We start from the raw sequence: 20216 nt of genomic DNA, 5'->3' as shown, positions 1-20216 counted from the left end.
TCACATAATTTATATTATAACTACTGGTAATAATTAGTATATCGAACTGGAGTATAGTTTGTCAACAATTTTAAATTCCTTGCTTGTCCTTTCTTTCTTCTTTGTTCAAAATTGTAGTGCATTACTACAAAAATATAGGCTTTTTTCAGAAAAACAGTTAATTTCCGACATTTAAATGATTTTCCCAGAAAAAAATTAATTCCCCAACTTTCCCAGCATTTCCACACGAACAAAGCTCATGAGCTGAAAGGAGAAAGGTAACAGAAAAAAATATCAGCAAAAATGGCAAAAAAAAAAAAAAAGCCCTGAAAACTGGAAACATCAAGCTGAAGAGGGGATACTTTCATTCTCCATGAGAAGTACGCAGGGGTTCAAACACACGTAGTTGTGCGAGAATCAGATGAACGTAACTCCAAGAATGCAGTTTTCAGTTATTTTTAAAACATATCTACTTGTTTTGAAGACTTCTATTTTGAGTCAGATCGACACCTTAGTGGTAAAATGGAATCATGTATCTCCAATTTACTGATTTTTATTTTAGCTACTTTTAAAAGTGAGTAGTTACGTTTAAAATTTGAACAATGCATTTTCAGAGTAACGTTCTTCTGGACCTCACGCGACGATTTGTTGATGTTATTTTTTAATAACCATCATCTAGCTTAAAACAGGGTGGCCACTCTAGGACCATGATAAAATTCAAGTATAATTACCAGTATTCAAGGCAAACTTTCCAAAAATTCAAGGCTACAAGCAATGTTTTCTCTATTTCAACCTTATGCATTACTGCCTCTCCCCACACACACACATATGCACACAAATATATTAACAATATAAATGGTCTGTGTGATTCCAACGTACAACGTATCCAAAAATTCTAATTTAATTCAATTAAATAGTGCACGCAGGCAAAATATTTAATTTAAGGAACGAAGTTTAGATTTGCCATTTCACCTATCAGACTCGAAATACATCTCCAAACACAAGTCACAAATTTTACAAGATACACTTATCTACGAAAAACTGTTAATTGTGTAAGAACTAATCAAATTCAAGATATCTTCTATTGCAATAATCTTCCCTTTTTTGTCAGATAGATTTCTCTGTAAAGGACGCTAACGAAGTAAACAGATTGAGAGAATTATTTTCAACGCAGCTTTCTTTTCTTTCTTCAATAATAAGCTAAACTGCAAAAATCTTGCCTCAGGAATTTACAAATATGTATAAATTTAATGGGATTTGGATTAATAGAAGTTGCAATTTTTTTTACGTCTACGGAGAAACATCACTTATAATTCCTGGAATTCAATGAATTCCCGGTGAGTTGCCAGTGAGAACTAGCAGCATACAACTACCACGTTGGGGAAAATACTAGGGTTGAACCAATACCAATGCTGATGTTTCAGTATCGGCCAATATCAGTGGTATCGGTATCGGAATGTATTGGTTGGAATTCAACTAAAGATACAAGCCAATACTTTCCCGCATTTTGGTCTTTCAGGGGTCCGCAAAAATGCTGCACGACACTGTCGTAAAGTCTAATTATCCTAGAAATTATTCAAAATTCAAACTTTTTTTTGTTTTGTACCAATTTTGCATGAAAAACTATATTTTGTGATTACATAATATCTATTTTAATATTCTGATGTAATTCCTCAATATTCTAAAGCAAATTTCTTGGTAATTTGAAGTATATAATTGGAGAAGAATGCATACACACAAATACCGATCAATATTTTGAACAAATTTAAATTATTGCTATTTCCAAGTATCGGTGGGAATCAGAAAGAGTATTGGTTCAAGTGATTTCGGCTCAGCCTCTAGAATACATTGGAGACTTCTTTTTAATGTTCAAGTGGATTTTGACAAAACTGAAATAAATGTGCACCTTTTTTTAAAATTGTGCACTACACCCTTAAATAAATTCAAAATATAGAAAAGCAGGTGTGCGAGAGTAGTTGTGCTAAGTAATATTTTTTAGGTATACGGTTGGTAACATTGTTGTGTAACACTGGCAACAGTGCACTCGTTATTCTTTTGTCGACAGTTGATTCTCTGGCTTGTTGTAGTGTGGTTGTTTGTTGTTTGCACGCAAGTTCTGGTCTGTGACATGTTGAAAACTGCCCAAGCTTTTGTAAAAATTCCCCCAGAAGTCCACAAGACAAGCAGAACAGCAATTGCAATTCTGTTGTTGATTGTTGCACACAATGTCTTGCTAACAATGGAGGACACTTTGAACAAAACCACTGACACTGGAATTTTGTGGATCTACTTGTATTTTGTATGTATACTTGACTTTTGTGTATAAACTTGAATTTGTGTATCGGTAAACTGACTTTTGTGCCACCCTATATTTACTAGCATTAATTTATTTTCTATATTGCATGTTCCTTTCTTCAACTTTTAGCTAATCGTAATACGTTTATGTAAAAATTATGTAACTAGCAAATCATGACAATGTTTACTAAGAACACACATACACATAGTAAGCATTAAAATGCACAGTAAATACCATGAAGATTCAACTTACGTCAGCTGAGGGCAGAAGATATTGTCTATATTCCAAAGCACAAATCCTAGGATGTACGTAAAGCTGCCTGCCGCAAACAACTTCAAACAGATCTCGCACTTCTGTGTGCGAGCTAGTTGAAGGTCCATTGCGAACGTGGTGAACACCAGGATCCCATAGCTTACATGATGGAACAAAGGGTGTTTCCAAAAGAGGTAAGTGGCAGTGAACGTGACACAAAATGCCACCAGGAACAAGCACAGGGGCCAGTTTTGTTCTTGCTGCGGTGGGCGTCGCGTATGAGCCCTGTTTAGAAAATAAACATGATAGAATGGTTAGAACACAGTCAATTATAAAAAAAAGAAAACAAGTTTCATTGTATGGAGGGCAAGGTGGTTTAGTATTTGAATCATGTTGATTAAAATCGGGTGTGTGTTTTTTTAAATCACTTCAAAGAAATAATTTATAGAATGTACAAAAAGAATTTGTAGATATCAGAATCACTTTTGGTTCATTCAAAGGAGTTTATTAGGATCTAAGGAAGGAAACAAAATACATGTACGGATGGGGTGAAGCTCAAATGAAAGGAAAACATACTTACATTTCTCTTGATTTAAAATTCAATAATTCTTACAGACAAAAATAGCAAAAAATTTTATGCAGAATAATTTACAAAAATACTAATCATGTTAAATAGTAAATAGTGTCATTATGATTAAGCTGTAAATAAACATGGCACCAAATATTTTGCAATCATTAACATTAGCTCTGCCAGGTTGGGCATAATGACATGTGGCTTGACTTTGTTCTTCCTAGGAGACCTTCGGACACGAGTATGGGTCAATCCATATGAAGTGGTACAACATGGTTGCTTGACCGATTTTACAAAAGTTTATTTTTGTGTGGTGTGAGCCTTATATGTTGACAGTTCAGAACCACTGTTATTTTATATTTACTATCACCGATTTGAAGATGGCGGGCATTTTTTTATCATGGCGTGCATCATTTTCTCCATTCGTAAGCATGAGCGGCAACTTTTTTATCTCAGCTCTGGTAAGTCCTACAACAATGAGACAAAATCTGTGATGATAAGCACATTATAGGTTACAATTATATTTGCGTGTAATTTTCTAAATATTATTCCTTCATAATAAATTTTAAGGTCAAAATTGTGTATTTTAATTGGTCAGAATGAAATTTTTGGGAAGGCAGTTTGTTTGACACTTGAATTTTCTTGTGCAAGTACCTGTGTAGCAATAGTGTGTGTCAGAATTATTTGAAGCTTGAGACTTTAATCCTTTTTTTCCTACAGGGTCATAAACATGTACTTTTTGTTAAAAAAATTCAAGTTCAGGGTTAAATATCTCTGGGGGGCAGTTGTTTAAAAATCTGAATTTGTACACAATACAGTACTCCACAATAAGTAACTTCAGTAATAATTTTGAGTTTGAGATTCAATTGGTTTGAGAGATACAAATCTCATGAATAATTCAATATTCATATGGTCCGCCTAATTTAACAGGGGAACACTTTACCTTTTACCTTCTTTACATTTTATGTTAAAATTCTGCAAACTGCAATTTGGAATGTCAATCAACAACATTACAATCCTGAAATGGCTCTTCAATAAAGTATATTTATTTATTTAATAGAAGATTCCAAATACAGCGTTAGCCATTTTACATTGGAACGATTTTATAGAACATAATACAACAAAAATAATAACATAGAAAAATTACATGTGGTTAAGAGACTTACATACTTTTAGTTAACTTTCTTCTAAAACGGTCCAGATTTTCAAAAATGTCTATTTGGCTTCCTAGATTGTTATATTCACTGGGCAGTCTATGGAACAGAGAGTGCTGGATGAGGCACAATCTCGGCTTCTGAGAAGCAAAAAGTTGAGTGCTTCTTGTTGAGCAGGCAGGCACACGAAAGTGAATTTCCTGAAGAAGGCGGTCACTTCTGATGTTGCCATTCACTATTTTATGTAGGAATATATGGTCAGCCAGTCTATGTCTCTCTTGAGGAGTTTGGATATTTAACATTTGCAAGAGGATGGACTTTTGCAAGTGTTTTGTGGACGGAATTCGGTGTCGAACAATGGCCAGGAAGAAATTTAGGACGGAATTTAGTCTATCTGAATTTGAGGGGCATGCCATAGACCAGATCGGAGAACAGTATTCAATTTTAGGTGACACAAAAGATTTGTAAAAGGTGCTGAGGGCAGTCAAGTTGTTTATTTCCGTGAAACGATAGAGAAGACCCAGCATACGCATTGAACCCCTTGTGACTGTAGAGATGTGTTCAGAAAAGGAAAGTCCCTTTGTGCGGCAACTCTTTGAACACAATTATTTTTTATGAAATATTTAGTATTAAATATGTTTTTCTTTAAGGAATCGTGGTACATTTTTGAGGGTTGAGTTTTAAGTTCCATAATTCACACCACTTTATTAGAGAATCTAAATTCTTTGGCAGAAGTGTTATGTCACTGAAATTGGAGATTTTACTATATATTTTGCAATCGTCAGCGAACAAGAGGTTTTTGCATGAATCGGAAAGATATTCTGGAAGATCATCAAGGTACACGATGAAGAGAAGAGGTCCAAGAACACTGCCGTGAGGTACACCAGAAGATACAGCTTGATGCGAGGAAGACATTCCGGAAAGAACAATTTTTGGTTGTCTGTTTTGGAGGTAGTGCTTGAGCAGAGAGAGAAAGTTTCCATGAATATTGAAACGGTGGGATAATTTATGAAGCAGGAAATTGTGGTTTATAGAGTCAAAAGCTTTCGAAAAATCCAGATATATTACAATCACATCCAGTTGAGAGTTTTCAGATACAGAGTTGATAGCGTCAGATAATAAAATGCTTAAGTTGGTTAAGCAGGAGCTGCCTGGTAAGAAGCCGTGCTGTGCTGTATTTATATATGGAGAGGTACATTTGTAGAGTCAGTCCTTTATCATCATTTCACAGGCGATAGAAAGTGGTGAAAGAAGGGAAATAGGCCTGTAAGAAGAAACAGCACACTTGTCTCCAGATTTATATAATGGTACCACGTTAGCATTTTTCCACGAATCTGGAAATGTACCCTCATTGAAGCATCTGTTTAATAAAATAGAGAAGGGAATAGCGAGAGAAGAAGCAGCGTTTTTTAGGAAAATAGAAGGGATTTCATCAGGACCATTGGCGCGATTTTGAGGCATTGAAGATAGGATGTGTTGCACTTCTTCTGGAGACGTGGAGAGAGACGTTAGAGAGTGACAGCAAACTGGACGGAGGTTGGGAAGGGATGAAGCCGGTGAATTCGAGGTTGTATTTATGGAGAAAAAAAAGAGTTTAAAAGATTAGCTTTGTCAGGGCCCTCTGCACATACTGAGTCATGTTTTACTTTCAAAGGTATTCGGGAATTTTGCCTCCTTCAGTTGATTAGTGACCAAAAACGTTTGGGATTTGATTTGATATTGTTTCTGATATCACCGATGTATTCCCTGTATTTGGTCTGTTGCAGTTGTTTAGTGTGACGTCGTAATTCGGTGAAAGTTTTCCGTGTGTATTCATTAGGAAAATGTTTCCAGAGATGACAGGCCTTTTTTCGGTTTCCAAGGGCAAGTAAGAGCGCGGAGTCGAACCAAGATGGGTATTTCCTTGATTTACTTTTTTGGAGTGGCACGTAATCCTTCATAACTGCATGAATCACATCAGTCAGCACGTCACACGCTTCGTCGACACTTCCACTCTCCAGGATTGTCCAGGGAATGGGATCCAGTGACAAACGGATGTCACCCCAGGGTGATTTGCACCAAACAAGGTATTGGCATCGAGGGGTGGGAGGTCGTTGACTCTTCAGGTGGTCCGGGAGCCAGAATACAGCATCCAGCGATTCGTGGTCCGAAGGGATGAGGTTTCTCGAAGGGGTGATGTGCGCTGAAGGGAGTGATGAGAGAATGTAGTACAGGTTATTGTCTTTTCATGTGTTGAACATATTGTGATGTTGAAGTCTGAGGCCATGTATGAAGTGATCCATGAAGTACGTGTCGTTCTTGTCTTTTGTAGAGCCATGCATGGAGTCTGTCCATGTAATCGAGAGATTGAAGTCTCCGAAAAGAATTAGGTTGCCCATTGAGGATGCCGACAGCACAGAATCGTAGCAAGCCTCCAGACCTGCTACGGGGCAAGTTTTGTGTGGCCTGTAAAAACAACCGATGAAAAGTTTGTTTTTCTTGCCGAGAAGCACCTCAACTTACAGAATTTCACAGTCGCGATCCAGGTCACTGCGCACCACACTTTTGCATTTGTTATTTATGCAAAGCATCAGTCCCCCGCCCCTTTAGCCTCTGTCTTTCCTGTACATAGTGAAATGTTTTGAAAAAGGCAGTTCGGAATCCAGTACATTTGTCGTTGAGTCACGTTCTGGTTATTGCAATACAGTCCTGCTCCATAAATTCTCCCAATTCCGAAGTGCAGTCAGAAGGTTTATTTTTTATGCTCCGGGCATTATGATAGTATGCACTGAATTTGTTTTCCATTGGCCAGGGGCCTGGGTTGAACTTAATGTCTCCACACAGCAGCACAAGGAAAAGAAAGTTGAAGAGCCGGTGAGCCGAGGGCTTACCTTGGTCGCTGTCCCTTGCATGTGTCTCCCTCGGCGAAGCAGAGAAAAGAATCGGGAGGACGACTGCCGCTGGAACAATAAAACACCTCTCACTGCATTTCCACTCACTCGGGCTAATGTTTTTACCGTCGGCACAGTTCAATAGCAACAGCTTAACACCTGTGCAAAGTACCACAATAAAGAAATAAACTGAGAACACAGAAAATCCAATCTTATGAGGAGCGCGATCCGACAGCTTTCTACAGCTGGCGGCCATCTTTCGCGAGGGCATGCTGAAAAGTAAAGCTTCCTATGGTTTTATTTTCTTTTGTTATCTTGTAAACGCATTTTGGATTTTGAGTAACCATGCATTGCACTTATAAGACTTTCTCGCTACTCAATTGAAGGTTTCAAACTTTTATCACCAGGGGGTGCTGAACTATAGTGAGAAAAATGGCAGCATGTAACCATGCAATGTCGGTGGAGTACCTGATGTAGTGTGCCGTGATCGAGTTTCTAACCACAGAAAATGTGCTACAAATTGACATTCATCTGAGACTGAAGGCAATTTATAGGGAGGAATGTGTAGACATCAGTACTGTGTGATCTTGGGCATTTCATGCTCGTAAAGAAAACCCCAGCTCAGAAAATCTCAGTGTATGCGAGAGAATGGAGTGGAAGGCCACGTACTGCAACTGATGGAGGTCATCGGACTAGAAGGGATAGAATAAGGAATGAGGAGATACCGCAGACAGTGGGGGTGAAGCTTCAGGACAGAATAGGTCAGGCACAGATGAGATGGTTCAGACACATAAAGAGGATGGGTGCAGAATGCTAGTAAGAGCTTACAATGGGAACAAGGACAAAGGGGAGACAAAGATGTCGGTGGAAAGATCAGATAGTGGAGAGTTAGAAGAGGACAAGTTTGGTATACCGTGGAAAGAGAGAGGAATGGTTGAAGACCAGAACAAAATGAAGATTTGATTGAGTTGGTGTTTTAAGTCCACTTTATGCACAGTAAGGCTAATTGGGAGTGGAGCTACAGTTTAAAGTGGGATCCGAACCACTATGTGACTCCACTGGGTATTGAACCCAGGACCCATCAATTACAAGGTGACGACGCTACCACTACGCCATCAGGAAAGCTCAGAACAAAATGAAGAGACTTTACTTCTATGCCGACCCAGCCAGAGGCGGCAGCAAACAGCAAAGAATGATGATGATGAATATTACAGGGTGCTCCAGGCAGGGACATTTGCATAAATCATAACCCCAGCTACGATAATTTGTTGTGTCCCTCAACTTGTGGAATAATACATAGAATCCTGACACAGGTTTAAGCTGCCTCGGAGCATCAGGTAATCATAATGGTGAAGATGAATAATGAAAAGGTGGGATGGATGAATCAAAAACCACAATCAAACACCCATAACATTATCGGAAATGCTAAATTCCTAATATTGTAAGTCAAGTACTGGCTATTCGGTTTAGCTTGAGCTCTGGCCTTCAGCTGCGCAGAAGCCTATCGCTCAGCGCGACGATGCAAGAGTTCCAGAGAGATCAGAGTTGCCAACCACTTTAACAATTACCCATATCCATAATCTGACTTTAGAGCTTGTTGATAGTGGTTTGCAGGACTTACTGGTGTCTGGATTTAGGCAATAACAAACGCGACAGTCTGAGAAGGTGATAGTTCGAGGAAAAGAATGACAGAGGATTCTTTGTATCGGTGAAACCCCCTTTGATTTAGTTCCCTCTGCGAAAGAGACATCCTCCCTCCAATCGTTGACCTATGTTGTTTAAGGTGTTTCTATTCAATTGAAGCGGAGGTGAAAACTGGAAAGACAATTGGAGGAAGTGAAGTGATACACAGAGCAGGAAAATTATCTCAACGTGCATAAATTTGTGAAGAAAGAAGCTGACAGTGGTCTTGCGTTGAATGTTAAACAAGTGCAAAAGCATGTTTCCACAGCTACTGATTTGTCAGTAAATACTTTGAAATGTAACTTAAAGAAAAATGATCGCATCAATGTAACTGGGAAGGGATTGGTAACGCCTAACCAAATATGCAAAAGAAAGAAATTTAAAAGTGAAGTGGACGAATTTGACAAGTGTATTAGCGTAGAACAATTAGCGAATTTAACAATCAGGAAGGACAGCATACTACTCTAGATTCCTAACTATTTTCTTTAATGAGACAAGAGCATACAGCCTTTGCCGGTTTCATGTCTGGTGGAATTGTAACTTCTGCAAATTGCAACACTGCTCCTATGAGTCACATGACATCTTCTGCAGACGACAAAGATTTCCTTCTTTGTGGATGCCAGAGTTCAGGCTAACCCGAATGTGCAGTACCCAACATCCTCGTTAACATTATTTAATGTGCATCCAATCGGTTTTCTTTTAAACTTACAGAAATAGTGGCAATGAAGACAGAAAAATCAACATAAAATATATACATTAGGATTTCAGAATAGTATCAAATTGTCTATGCCCAACAGACCAATACTCACAAGCAATAAACTAACACAGAAGTGCCCCATACCATAGGCAGCTCATCAAGAAGTTGCATCTCATACTGAAGTGTCATGTGGAATGCCCAAGATCCAAGACCTACAACTACAGAAGAAACATGTAAGGCAAAACTACTGATATCTCGGAAAGAGTTACAGACAAATAGTTTTGAAATTTCGCTTTCATTCATTTGAATTTAACATTACCTTGCCACAAAATCAATCAGTGGCGTATTCTCCCACGTTACCAGGTTTACCACCCATAAACTAACTTTCTTCATATGTATGATATATATGGGGGCATTCCATTATCACGAGTGGGACCCTCAGGCTACATTTTTTAACTGTTCTGCTGATAGTTAAGCATTTTTCTTACAGTTTCTGTGCAAAAAAATATGACACATAACACTGTTGATTAAACATAACTACCCCTAAAATACTTTCCCAGATTTGTAGCTACAAGTGAACAATTTTGCGTCACGTGTGGGACAGACGAAATACTGCTTTTTCTCTTAATAACAAATTTATTTCAATTTCTGTGAATTGTCAAATGATAAAAAATAAATTATTTAACACAAAGAGACAAGGTAATTGACCTTTTTATATTTTGGTGGAGTTGAGGGGTCCATGCAACAGTTAAAGGAGAAATAATTTGTTTTTTGGTGTCACGGATGGTACAAATAGAAAACAGAAGTACATAAAAAAAGTTAAAATGAACAAACAATATGTAAAATACCTTCTATTCTACCTTAATTATGTATAATACTTAAATTTTTATCCAAATTACAAGTCTACATTGTTGACTCACACGATAGAATAAGGTTACAGCATTTTGTTTTATTTTAAAATTGAGATTTAGGGGTACTTTGACACAAAAAACACAATAAATAACAATTGTTGCAGTAAACCAGATAAAATTTTCAGAATATGCCACCGCACGCTGTAACAACATATCGCTGGCTGAATACTGTTTTGCCATATGTCCATCTGCACCAACTCTTCAGGAGAGCTGCCGGCCCCCATGGTGGAGTAGTTAGCACATCGCACTATGACGCCAGGGGTCCTAGGTCCGAATCCCAGCCTGGGCATGGATGTTTCTGAGTGTCAATTCATCAATTTCATCATATCATCACTCATTCCCATCTTTGCAAATTAGCCAAAAATTGGCACAAAAAGCGAAGTAAAATAAAGCAAATCAATCTTCAGGAGAGCTGATTGAAGTTGGATTTATGTGGAATATGAATACACTACACAATTTTTGCAAACATTTAATTATTGTTGATAATTCACAACACTTGAAATCCAGGTAAATCTCTTCTCAACATAATGCATTAAAAATGTAGAACAGGATAACGTCATCAACTCATTTCCAATAAAAAGTAGAGATACGAGAAAATAGTATTCAGCTTGCGATATGTGGTTCAATACTTAACTGTATCATGCGCAGAATTAAAGTCTAAATAAAGCTACCTTACTCTATTTAAAAATTATACTAGTTTTACATAAATATGTAAGGATCATTCTGAGCCAAGAGGTCTATTTTGTCTGTAGCAGTACTCAAGCTGTTGAAAGATATTTCCCAAAATTTTATATTCATAAATGCACTGGCTGGTGAGATAGACCCTTTATCCAAAGAGGGGGGATAGTCATGTGCTCCCTGAAAAAACTATGCCATTTTCAGGTGCTGATTGATTGATTTGCTTTATTTTACTTTGCTTTTTGTGCCACTTTTGGCTGAAGATGGGGATGAGTGATGGTACGATGAATGGACAATCACAAACATTCATGCCCACGCTGGGATTTAAACCGGGACCCCTAGCCTCGTAGTGCAATGTGCTAACCACTCTGCCACAGGGGTCAGCTCAGGTGCTGATAAAATAGAGACTATATTAGTTAGAGGGCTAATAACTGATAGTCCTATAAAACTTTCTTGCTGATTCTAACCTCAAAATGTGATTAAAAATTTGTTGCAATTTACTAAGATGATTCTTACCAGAATTCAAGGGTTCATAACAGCTAGAAAAGATAAGTTACAGTCTCGATATTTTTAACATGCTTTATACTTATACGTGATGCTAAGCTGGTATTTTTTTTTACTTTTGAATGCATAAGGCAACTTCACAGTCTTTATTGCAAGCTAGCATCTTTACTGTGCATGGTAAAAAATTACCACTTCTCAATGTCAATGACAAAACTGAATTCCCTGAAAATCTGTTTCATCTGAAACAGACAAACACAATAGTGATTCACTCGTATATTTTCACGTGCTACTGCAGTTTGGCAACACACTGGATTTTGATTTGCTTTATTTTACTTCGCTTTTTGTGCCACTTTTGGCTAATTTGCGAAGATGGAGATGAGTGATTACATGATGAAACTGATGAATGGACACTCACAAACATCCATGCCTAGGCCAGGATTCGAACCCGGGACCCCTAGCATCGTAGCGCAATGTGCTAACCACTCCACCACGGGAGCCGGCTGCAACACTCTAGACTTTTGGCTTCCTGTGTACAGTCCAGGAACTATGACCATTCAGCCGTTATTTGAAATTTATCCATTGTTGTCTCATTATTAGAGCTCATATTTCAATGGAGCACAATAGTGATCCACGCGACCATAGACGAGTATTTTATGATACGTAGTATTTCTATATATAGAAGTAGTGTGTTTCTAAAATCTGTTGGAAATCGATCCAGACCACCAAAAACATATTTCTGAATTTTTTGGGAAAGAAAATAACAAAAGCACATTCAAATGTAATGCACTAGATTTAGAATTTCCTCCCTTCTGAAATGTCTTGAGTGAAAAACTTACGATTTTTTGTTAAGTGAACCAGAATACTTCAAAAAGGACATTCTCGCTATAAAACCAGAGGAAATTTGACCAATAATTCTTGAGTTGAGTACAATGGTGCAGCAACTAACCAGGAATACAGTTTATGTTTAAATACATTCATAGGCATATTTGTCACATCAAGAGGTAGCTAATTAAATAGTCTTAATCCTAGAGCTTCATAACTATTCAGGGATTTTGAGAGTCTATGATAGGGTATATTTATACGCCTGCTGTTTCTTGTAGTATAGGAATGTACATCTTGTCCACTTTGTAGTTGTGGCAAATTTTTCTTTACATACAACAGCGCAGTGTAAATATATAGATTTATCACAGTCATAAATTTTAACTTAATGAACAGTGGCTTACAATGAACTAATATGTGTGAGTTGGTAATTATTCTCACGGCTTTTTTCAGCAGTATTAAAATTTCTTGTATATAACTGCAGTTCCCCCAAATTAAAATTCCATATGGAATAATGCTTTGAAAGAAAGCGAAGTAAGCTGATCTTACGTAATCTTTAGGTACATGACTGTTAAGTTATGTATTTAATATGTGGCTCCCATGATAATTTATTATCAATGACAATACCTACAAATTTTGCGTTGTCTGAGCTATGATCGATCGGGATGTCTCTAAGACTGAAAAACATATGCTGGGTTTTACTATCATTCAGCAAAAAACCATTACCTACATATCCCTACTATAAATATATATAACATTGACAAACTTTGGGTACCAATGTCCTTAAATCTCAAAATACTCATTAAGTATTGCTACAACAAAAAGAAAGTGCAACTTACTGAGCAAAAACACATGACACAAAATAAATCTTCTTTCAAATTTCTGCATTAAAACATCATAAACGCCTATAAGGGGTGGAATGATCATCGCTAGATTGCTCAGTGTGTTCCCTGGAAAATAAAAACTATACGTTAGAACTACGTTGTCTTAAAAAACTTATTAAATATTGATGAGCACAATCAATGCTAAATATAATTTCACCACTTGGTCTCACCCATCCCACACACCAGATACTAAATCTATAAAAATATGTTCATCTTAATCACATGTCTACATTGCGATGGGATGAAACAGAAATTTGGATGGTGACATGTTAAATGTGAAAGTGTTAAAGAGTTTACTTTTCAGCTTGTATAATTTCCCAATTGGCCCAGATTCCAACTGTGTAATCATTTTCAAGGATTGTCATTGAAGTTTGTACAATTTCAAATTTACATTTCCAGTATTATTAATGTTTTCGTTATCCTCCTGGGTGCTGGTGACCCTCTGTTTACGAAGATTGTTCGTTATGAATCTTTTCTGCTTTTCTTTTTACGTCGATGTTATGTGCTGTATTGAAAAAATGGATGGTTATATGTGGTGCAATTAATCTTCTCAAGACAGCATTCATAATAATAATTTTACCTTCCTGTTGAATTGGGAGGGTTAGGTTCAATGCTGTTAGGTCCATGCAACTATACTTTGTTTGAAAAAAAAAGGAAAGAAGTGTACATGCTCCACGATATGATGAACTGGACAAACAATGGCCACACGAATACTGATGCTATCATGAATATCATTTCATCCCTGCAACTATGTAGGCTGAAATCATATTTTGAATACATGTAAGCCCACCCAGCGTCGAATGACATGGGTACCTGGGGGAAACCCTGGGGGGTAAAGGCGGTCAGGGGCGTGATGCTGATCACATCACCCCCACACCCCCTATACGCCTTCATGGCGTGGTGCTAAGCACAGGGGAGCACTTTACCTTTTTTACCTTTTGTAAGCATATTTATTGACGATTGTTTTTCTCTTAGATGGAATTGGTTTTATTTGGCTAAGAGTGTTAATGGTGTTACTAATTTTAAATTGTTAGGTTTAACACTTACAATTTCCGCGTGCATTTTGGATTTGCATGTGGTCATACACCAATATCTCTTCAAACAAAAGATGAAAGTGCTCCAGCATAGAAGGAACTGGACAAATGCTAGTCACATTCCAGGGCTAAATATCTGTTTTTTTGTGGTTATTGCATCTTGAAATAAATTATATGTTCCATTAAACACTCAAAACTGTGGATTAAATGCAAAATTGTTGATATTTTCGAGAGATACAGTTCGTGATCCCCACCCCCTCCCCTCGGACATAATTATAGATATACTTCGACTGGTATTTGATTTGATTCATTCTGTTCGTTTGATCACCTACTGTACAAAATGTACAATGATATTGAACAGGTCATTCTTATAAATAAGTATCTAAAATTATAAGGTTACGCTCCATAAAAATAGTAAAACAATTACAATTCACATTAAAAAAATAGTTACACTGCTACAGCAAACAATGCTAAAGATGAAAACAGTACAGATCGTAGTTATAAAAGAACAGTTAACAGTTGGTACATGATGAAAACAGGACTAAATCTCAACTAATACATGTTAAAAGATTTCATGTATACTGCTGGACAAAGAAAACTGGACACCTTAATATTTGACATCTGAAATTCAATGACAGCTCGCAGGTATATTACAGAATGTTTGGCAGATCATGTAGTACCATATGCACCATTCATAGGCTCGGACTTTGTTTATGCATTCGTACTTAATTCAGTTTCTGCAACATTTAGTTAGCCTTCAAATCGGAGCTTTTATCGACCCATTGCGTTATCACAAAAAATGCAAGTGTCCGGTTTATTTTGTCCAGCAGTATATATTGAAAATAGTAATAAAACATATCCTTTTTTTACATATTAAAATCCATGATTCAATGTCCATCAAAATTTAAAGATTAGGAATTCTCCTACATCATAAAATAACTTTGAGATCAATATTTGGAGCGAATTGATAATATAGAGAAAGTCTCCAATTTTGTTAATTTACGGTATACTAACTAATTTTGGCCTCATAATCACGAATCTGTTGTAAAGAACCGGGGGTCACGTCTGGAAATTTGAAAATAAGCCGAAAGGGGAAAGAGGAGAGAGGAAACACTCACCGGACAAAGAAAACATTCAAATTTTCGTGATGGTATATCACATCTTCAGGAGTAGAGAGACGTCTATAACCTCCGCTTACACCAAGCCTTGACCAACCATGGATATCCTTCCACCCTGGTCACCAAACAAATATCCCGAGTTGCTTCATACACTCCCACCAAGAAACCTGCCACCAATCCCCCTGCACTTGTCACCCAATATCACCCCACCTCAACAAAATCAGACACACTCTACGTTCCCTCCTTCCGATTCTGCACAGTCATCCTGACACCAGAAATATCTTCTCCGACAAGCCCAGAGTTGTCTTCAAACGCCCTCCCAATCTCCAAAACATCCTGGTCCACCACAATCCACCTACTCACAACCAACTCGCACCTGCCCACAAATGCAACCGCCCAAGGTGCAAAACCTGCCCCATATTTGTCACTTCCCGCACCCTCCAGATTCACACTGCCACCGGCAAATTCACCCTCTACCCCAAAGGAACCTGCAACAGCTCTAACCTAATTTATATCCTCACGTGCAACGTCTGCGGGAGCTTCTACCTGGGGGAAACATCCACACCACAGCCCTGAACCTCCGCATCAACAACCACCGCTCCTCTACCCAAAACCTGGACTTTGCTGTTGCCATTCACACCAATCACCACAATATTCCTTTTAATGACTGCTTCCAGGTAGCGATCGTCCACTCCTTGCCCCAATCCACCAACACCTCAATACGTAGAAGATGGGACTTGACTTAATTATACAACGTCTCTCTACTCCTGAAGATGTGATATACCATCACGAAAATTTGAATTTTTTCTTTGTCCGGTGAGTGTTTCCTCTCTCCTCTTTCACTTTTTATTTAGCCCTTGTGGCCCTCCTTCCTTTTATCCTATATATATATATATATATATATATATATATATATATATATATATATATATGTGTGTGTGTGTATATGCATAGTTTTACGAACAAAAATGTAATCTCCTGTCATTGTTTCCAACCACGCCGTTGTTTTACAAGAAAATGATGTATGATGTTCAATTTTAGTACGAACCCTATTTTTTCGATGAATTTAGGGGTGAAATGAGTGCTAATGGAACCTAACCTAACCTCATGTGAGTGGTTCGTGGGGCTATGGCAATGGTTTGTGGGTACCCGTGGATGGTTTTTGGGGCTAACGGACAATGTTTCATCAAAATGTACAATTTCCAGACGTGACCCCTGGTTTTTTACAACAGATTCGTGATTAGGAAGCCAAAATTAGTTAGTATACCGAAAATTAACAAAATTAGAGACTTTCTCTATATTGTCAATTCTTACCCAATATTTTACTTATTGCTTTTTTAAATTTCTTCATATTATAGCTTCCCATTTCTTGTGGTAGTTTATTATACACCTTTAAACCTTGGTATCCAAGGTGACTCTGTGTTTTTGTTGTGTGAATTGAATTTAAATGTATTTTATTTTGGCCTCTAGTGTTATGGACATGTAATTATATCTTGATTTTTTAAAAGATGTTAAAGTTTCTATGGTTAGAGTCTAGTTTATGTCCTTCTTGCCCGTTTACAAAACCGTGCCAGCAGACAGCCGGCGCTCCGGCATCCGTAGGGTAAGTAACTTTTTCTTTTTACACTTTCTGTCACTAACCATTCACGGGAACGAGGTATGCCTACGAGGTTAGGTTAGGCCTGTTAGGTTAGGTTCCATTAGCATAATTTCATCCCTAAATATGTGCTTCATCATCGAAAAATGTCCTCAGTACGTTCAATCACGCATATCAAAACATCGGTTTTTCTCGATTTTCTCCTCCAGGAAATTTTTCCTCGCCTTGGGATTTAGTTTGTTGAATTCCTTATACAATAACCTTTCCAACGATATATGACACGTATTCCCTATGAAAAGGAAGTAAACTAGACTCTTACCTTTTCTCTGAATGAAACACAAGGTTTCCAGTATATACATGGCTATTTGTGTGCATGTTTAACAATTTATACAAACACAGAAATTTATAGGCAACAAAATCAATATCCTAACCTACCATAATAGGGTATTCTAAAAGACAATCATCAACTATTTGGGTTTCGCTCTATTTCCAAGACACCGGAAAATTCTAAATGGTAATAATATATATAACACTATATGGTAATAAATATACCAAAATTATCGTACGTTACGATACTTACAAAATTCAGCAATATAAAAAGAAACTTCATAGTTTCCCTCGCACCAATCTAAAGTTGATGTAGGTTCACCCCAGTAACCTTGTTGAGTTGGTGCCATAATAAATCCTCTGTATATTTTCTTTTTCGTTACTCACTCATAATTTTCATTTTTTAAGTATTGATTAAAACGAACAAAATCAAATTTTATACTTTCACAATTTTGCCGGTCTGTGCATCTTGTTATTCAATTCTTCCAGTCATAGGCCGCTTCTAGAATCGCTCCCCATAGTAAGAATTGTTGGTGGTTCTTCGACATCTACTTTTGCTACCTGCAGCTCGTACTTGGCAACTGTTGGGACGCTACCACAGTGGATGCACTTGTGAATCAACTATTGCGACTCAACTCTCCCAACTCATTTTCCCTACGCTACTTTTCTACTTTTCCTCAACTCTGTTGTTTCAAGATGGCGCCACTGCAGAAATAACCATTTAAACATGTGTGACTGTTTAAATTTTGTTTTAGCGTGGATTTCCAAGTTGCTAAGGCTATTCCTAGCCGCTAGGGGTGTGCGGGACAAGATTTTTTGGGGACAGGACGGGATCGGGACGGGAAATATTTTAAATCCCGACATTCGGGAAGGGAAAAATTCGCAAATTCCCGACAAAGTCGGGAAATTTCGAACAGGGTAGGGGTATGCGGGACAGAATTGTTTGGGTCGGGACGGGAAAATCTTTCAATCTCGACATTCGAGACGGGGAAAATTCTGAATTTCACGACGAAGTCGGTAAATTTTCGGGACGGGATATGTACGAAATTTCCCAAAGCTCTTAAAATCTCGAATTATACACGTCATTTTCACCTTAAGTGATTGATTTTGCATTTCTGGTACAAAAACAAACAATTTCGGATAAGTTCCAGACATTTACAATGCAGAAAACGTCGATAATTAACGACTTTTTAAAATGACCATTCGGAATTTCCCGACTGCTCGGGATCCCGAAACGCCGAAAAGTCATTTCATTTCCGAAGTCGGGATAGGGACGGGATTTTTTCCCCCGATTCCGGTTCCAACTTTTCGGGATCCCGCACACCAGTAGTACATAATGCTGCGCGTAAAGGGAGGGGTGGAGCCAGGATTGGCATGTTTAAAACACTTTGTTTTAAACTTTTAAAACACACGGCTTTGTTTTTTTACAAATGTTTTAAACGTTTAAAACAATGTGTTTTAAACACGTTTTTTTAGAAGTGTTTAAAACACATTTTGGTACTTGATATTTTATAGTCTGTGATAATGTTTTTGTTTGGCAACCCTGTCTTTTCATTGAATCTGTGTCAATTAATCTGTACTTTACGGGTTTCACTTATGGCACAACGCTTGAACAACCTATGTTTTGACATTGCAGGAGAAGGCTTTTTAAATTTAGGCTAAATGCGTATGTTGTTAGGTTACGTAGGCTAGCTTAGCTATGTATACACAAGATAGCTAGCAAAACTGTTGTGTGACAAGAAAGACCCGTGCTTTACTGTAGAATTCGAAACTTCTCAGTTCTTTGTTTCGTACCGTCCTATAAATATGAGACTGGTGGAAGCTGGAAACTAATATCTGAATACACAATGCGTGATTTTGATCATGACGTGATTTTTTTTCTGTTGCGATACGATTCATTGGTTTGTATAACTGAATGAAGCGCAGATGCTTAATTTTGGTAAAATAATTTTGTACTTGTAAATTGATCTGGAGATTCTATTATGACACTTCATGTTGTTTTCTGCTATATAAACTGTTCAGGCAACAGGAAATATTTCACCCTGATTTTTCCAGGACGAGGATAGTAATTCTATAATATTTAGTTTCTTGAAATTTAGATGAATATGAATCCTAACCTACTTCAGCAGTGGCAAAAAAGGTGGGACTATTACCCCCAACTTTTGTCCCTGCAGTAGAAGTGTGCGGGATCTCGAAAAATCCGGACCGGGATCGGGGAAAAAAATTCCCGTCCCGATCCCGACTTTTCGGGATCCCAAGCAGTCGGGAAATGCCGAATGGTCATTTTAAGAATTCGTCAATTCTCGATGTTTTCTGCATTGTAAATGTCTGGAACTTATCGGAAATTGTTAGTATTTGTACCAGAAGTGCAAAAACAGGCACTTAAGATGGAAATTACGTGTACAATTCGAGATTTCAAGAGCTTTGGGAAATTTCGAATATATCCCGTCCAGAAAATTTCCCGACTTCGTCGTGAAATTCAGAATTTTCCCCGTCTCGAATGTCGGGATTTAAAGAATGTCCCGTCCCGATCCAATAAATTCTGTCCCGCACACCCTTACCCTGCAGTATGGTAAACCTTATCTCCAAAGGGAAATAAACTGTCCTTGCCGCCAGTGTACTCATAAAAATGAGTATTGTTTCTATAACGACTTTAACTATAATTTACTGGAAAAAGGTTGACTTTCTTTTGTTTAAAACATGTTTAAAACATTTTTTTAAGTCATGTTTAAAACTATCTTTAAACAAAAAAACAGTTTGTTTTGTTCTTTTTTTTTTAAAAAAAAAACACAAATTTTGCCAACCCTGTGTGGAGCGGACTTCACCGTGGCGGAGGGAAGTT

At 37.6% G+C, this 20216-nt stretch overlaps 1 protein-coding gene across 1 annotated transcript; it reads right to left on the bottom strand.

Annotated features, from left to right (window-relative positions):
• Window positions 1-236: 236 nt before the first annotated feature.
• LOC145981909 (alkaline ceramidase 3-like) lies at window positions 237-17854 on the bottom strand. Its single transcript, XM_083115403.1, has 5 exons — window positions 17628-17854; window positions 13254-13364; window positions 9615-9720; window positions 2528-2812; window positions 237-243 (listed from the first exon to the last, which is right to left on the bottom strand). The coding sequence occupies exons 1-5, from the start codon at window positions 17722-17724 to the stop codon at window positions 237-239; spliced, it is 606 nt and encodes a 201-aa protein (XP_082971529.1). The 5' UTR covers window positions 17725-17854.
• Between the last annotated feature and the right edge of the window lie 2362 nt (window positions 17855-20216).

This window comes from Lepisma saccharinum, chromosome 30 (assembly GCF_977018435.1).
Source record: "Lepisma saccharinum chromosome 30, izLepSacc3.1, whole genome shotgun sequence".
Lineage (NCBI taxonomy): Eukaryota > Metazoa > Arthropoda > Insecta > Zygentoma > Lepismatidae > Lepisma > Lepisma saccharinum.
The sequence above is the reverse complement of the archived record's forward strand: the minus strand, read 5'-3'. Positions and strand labels throughout refer to the sequence as shown.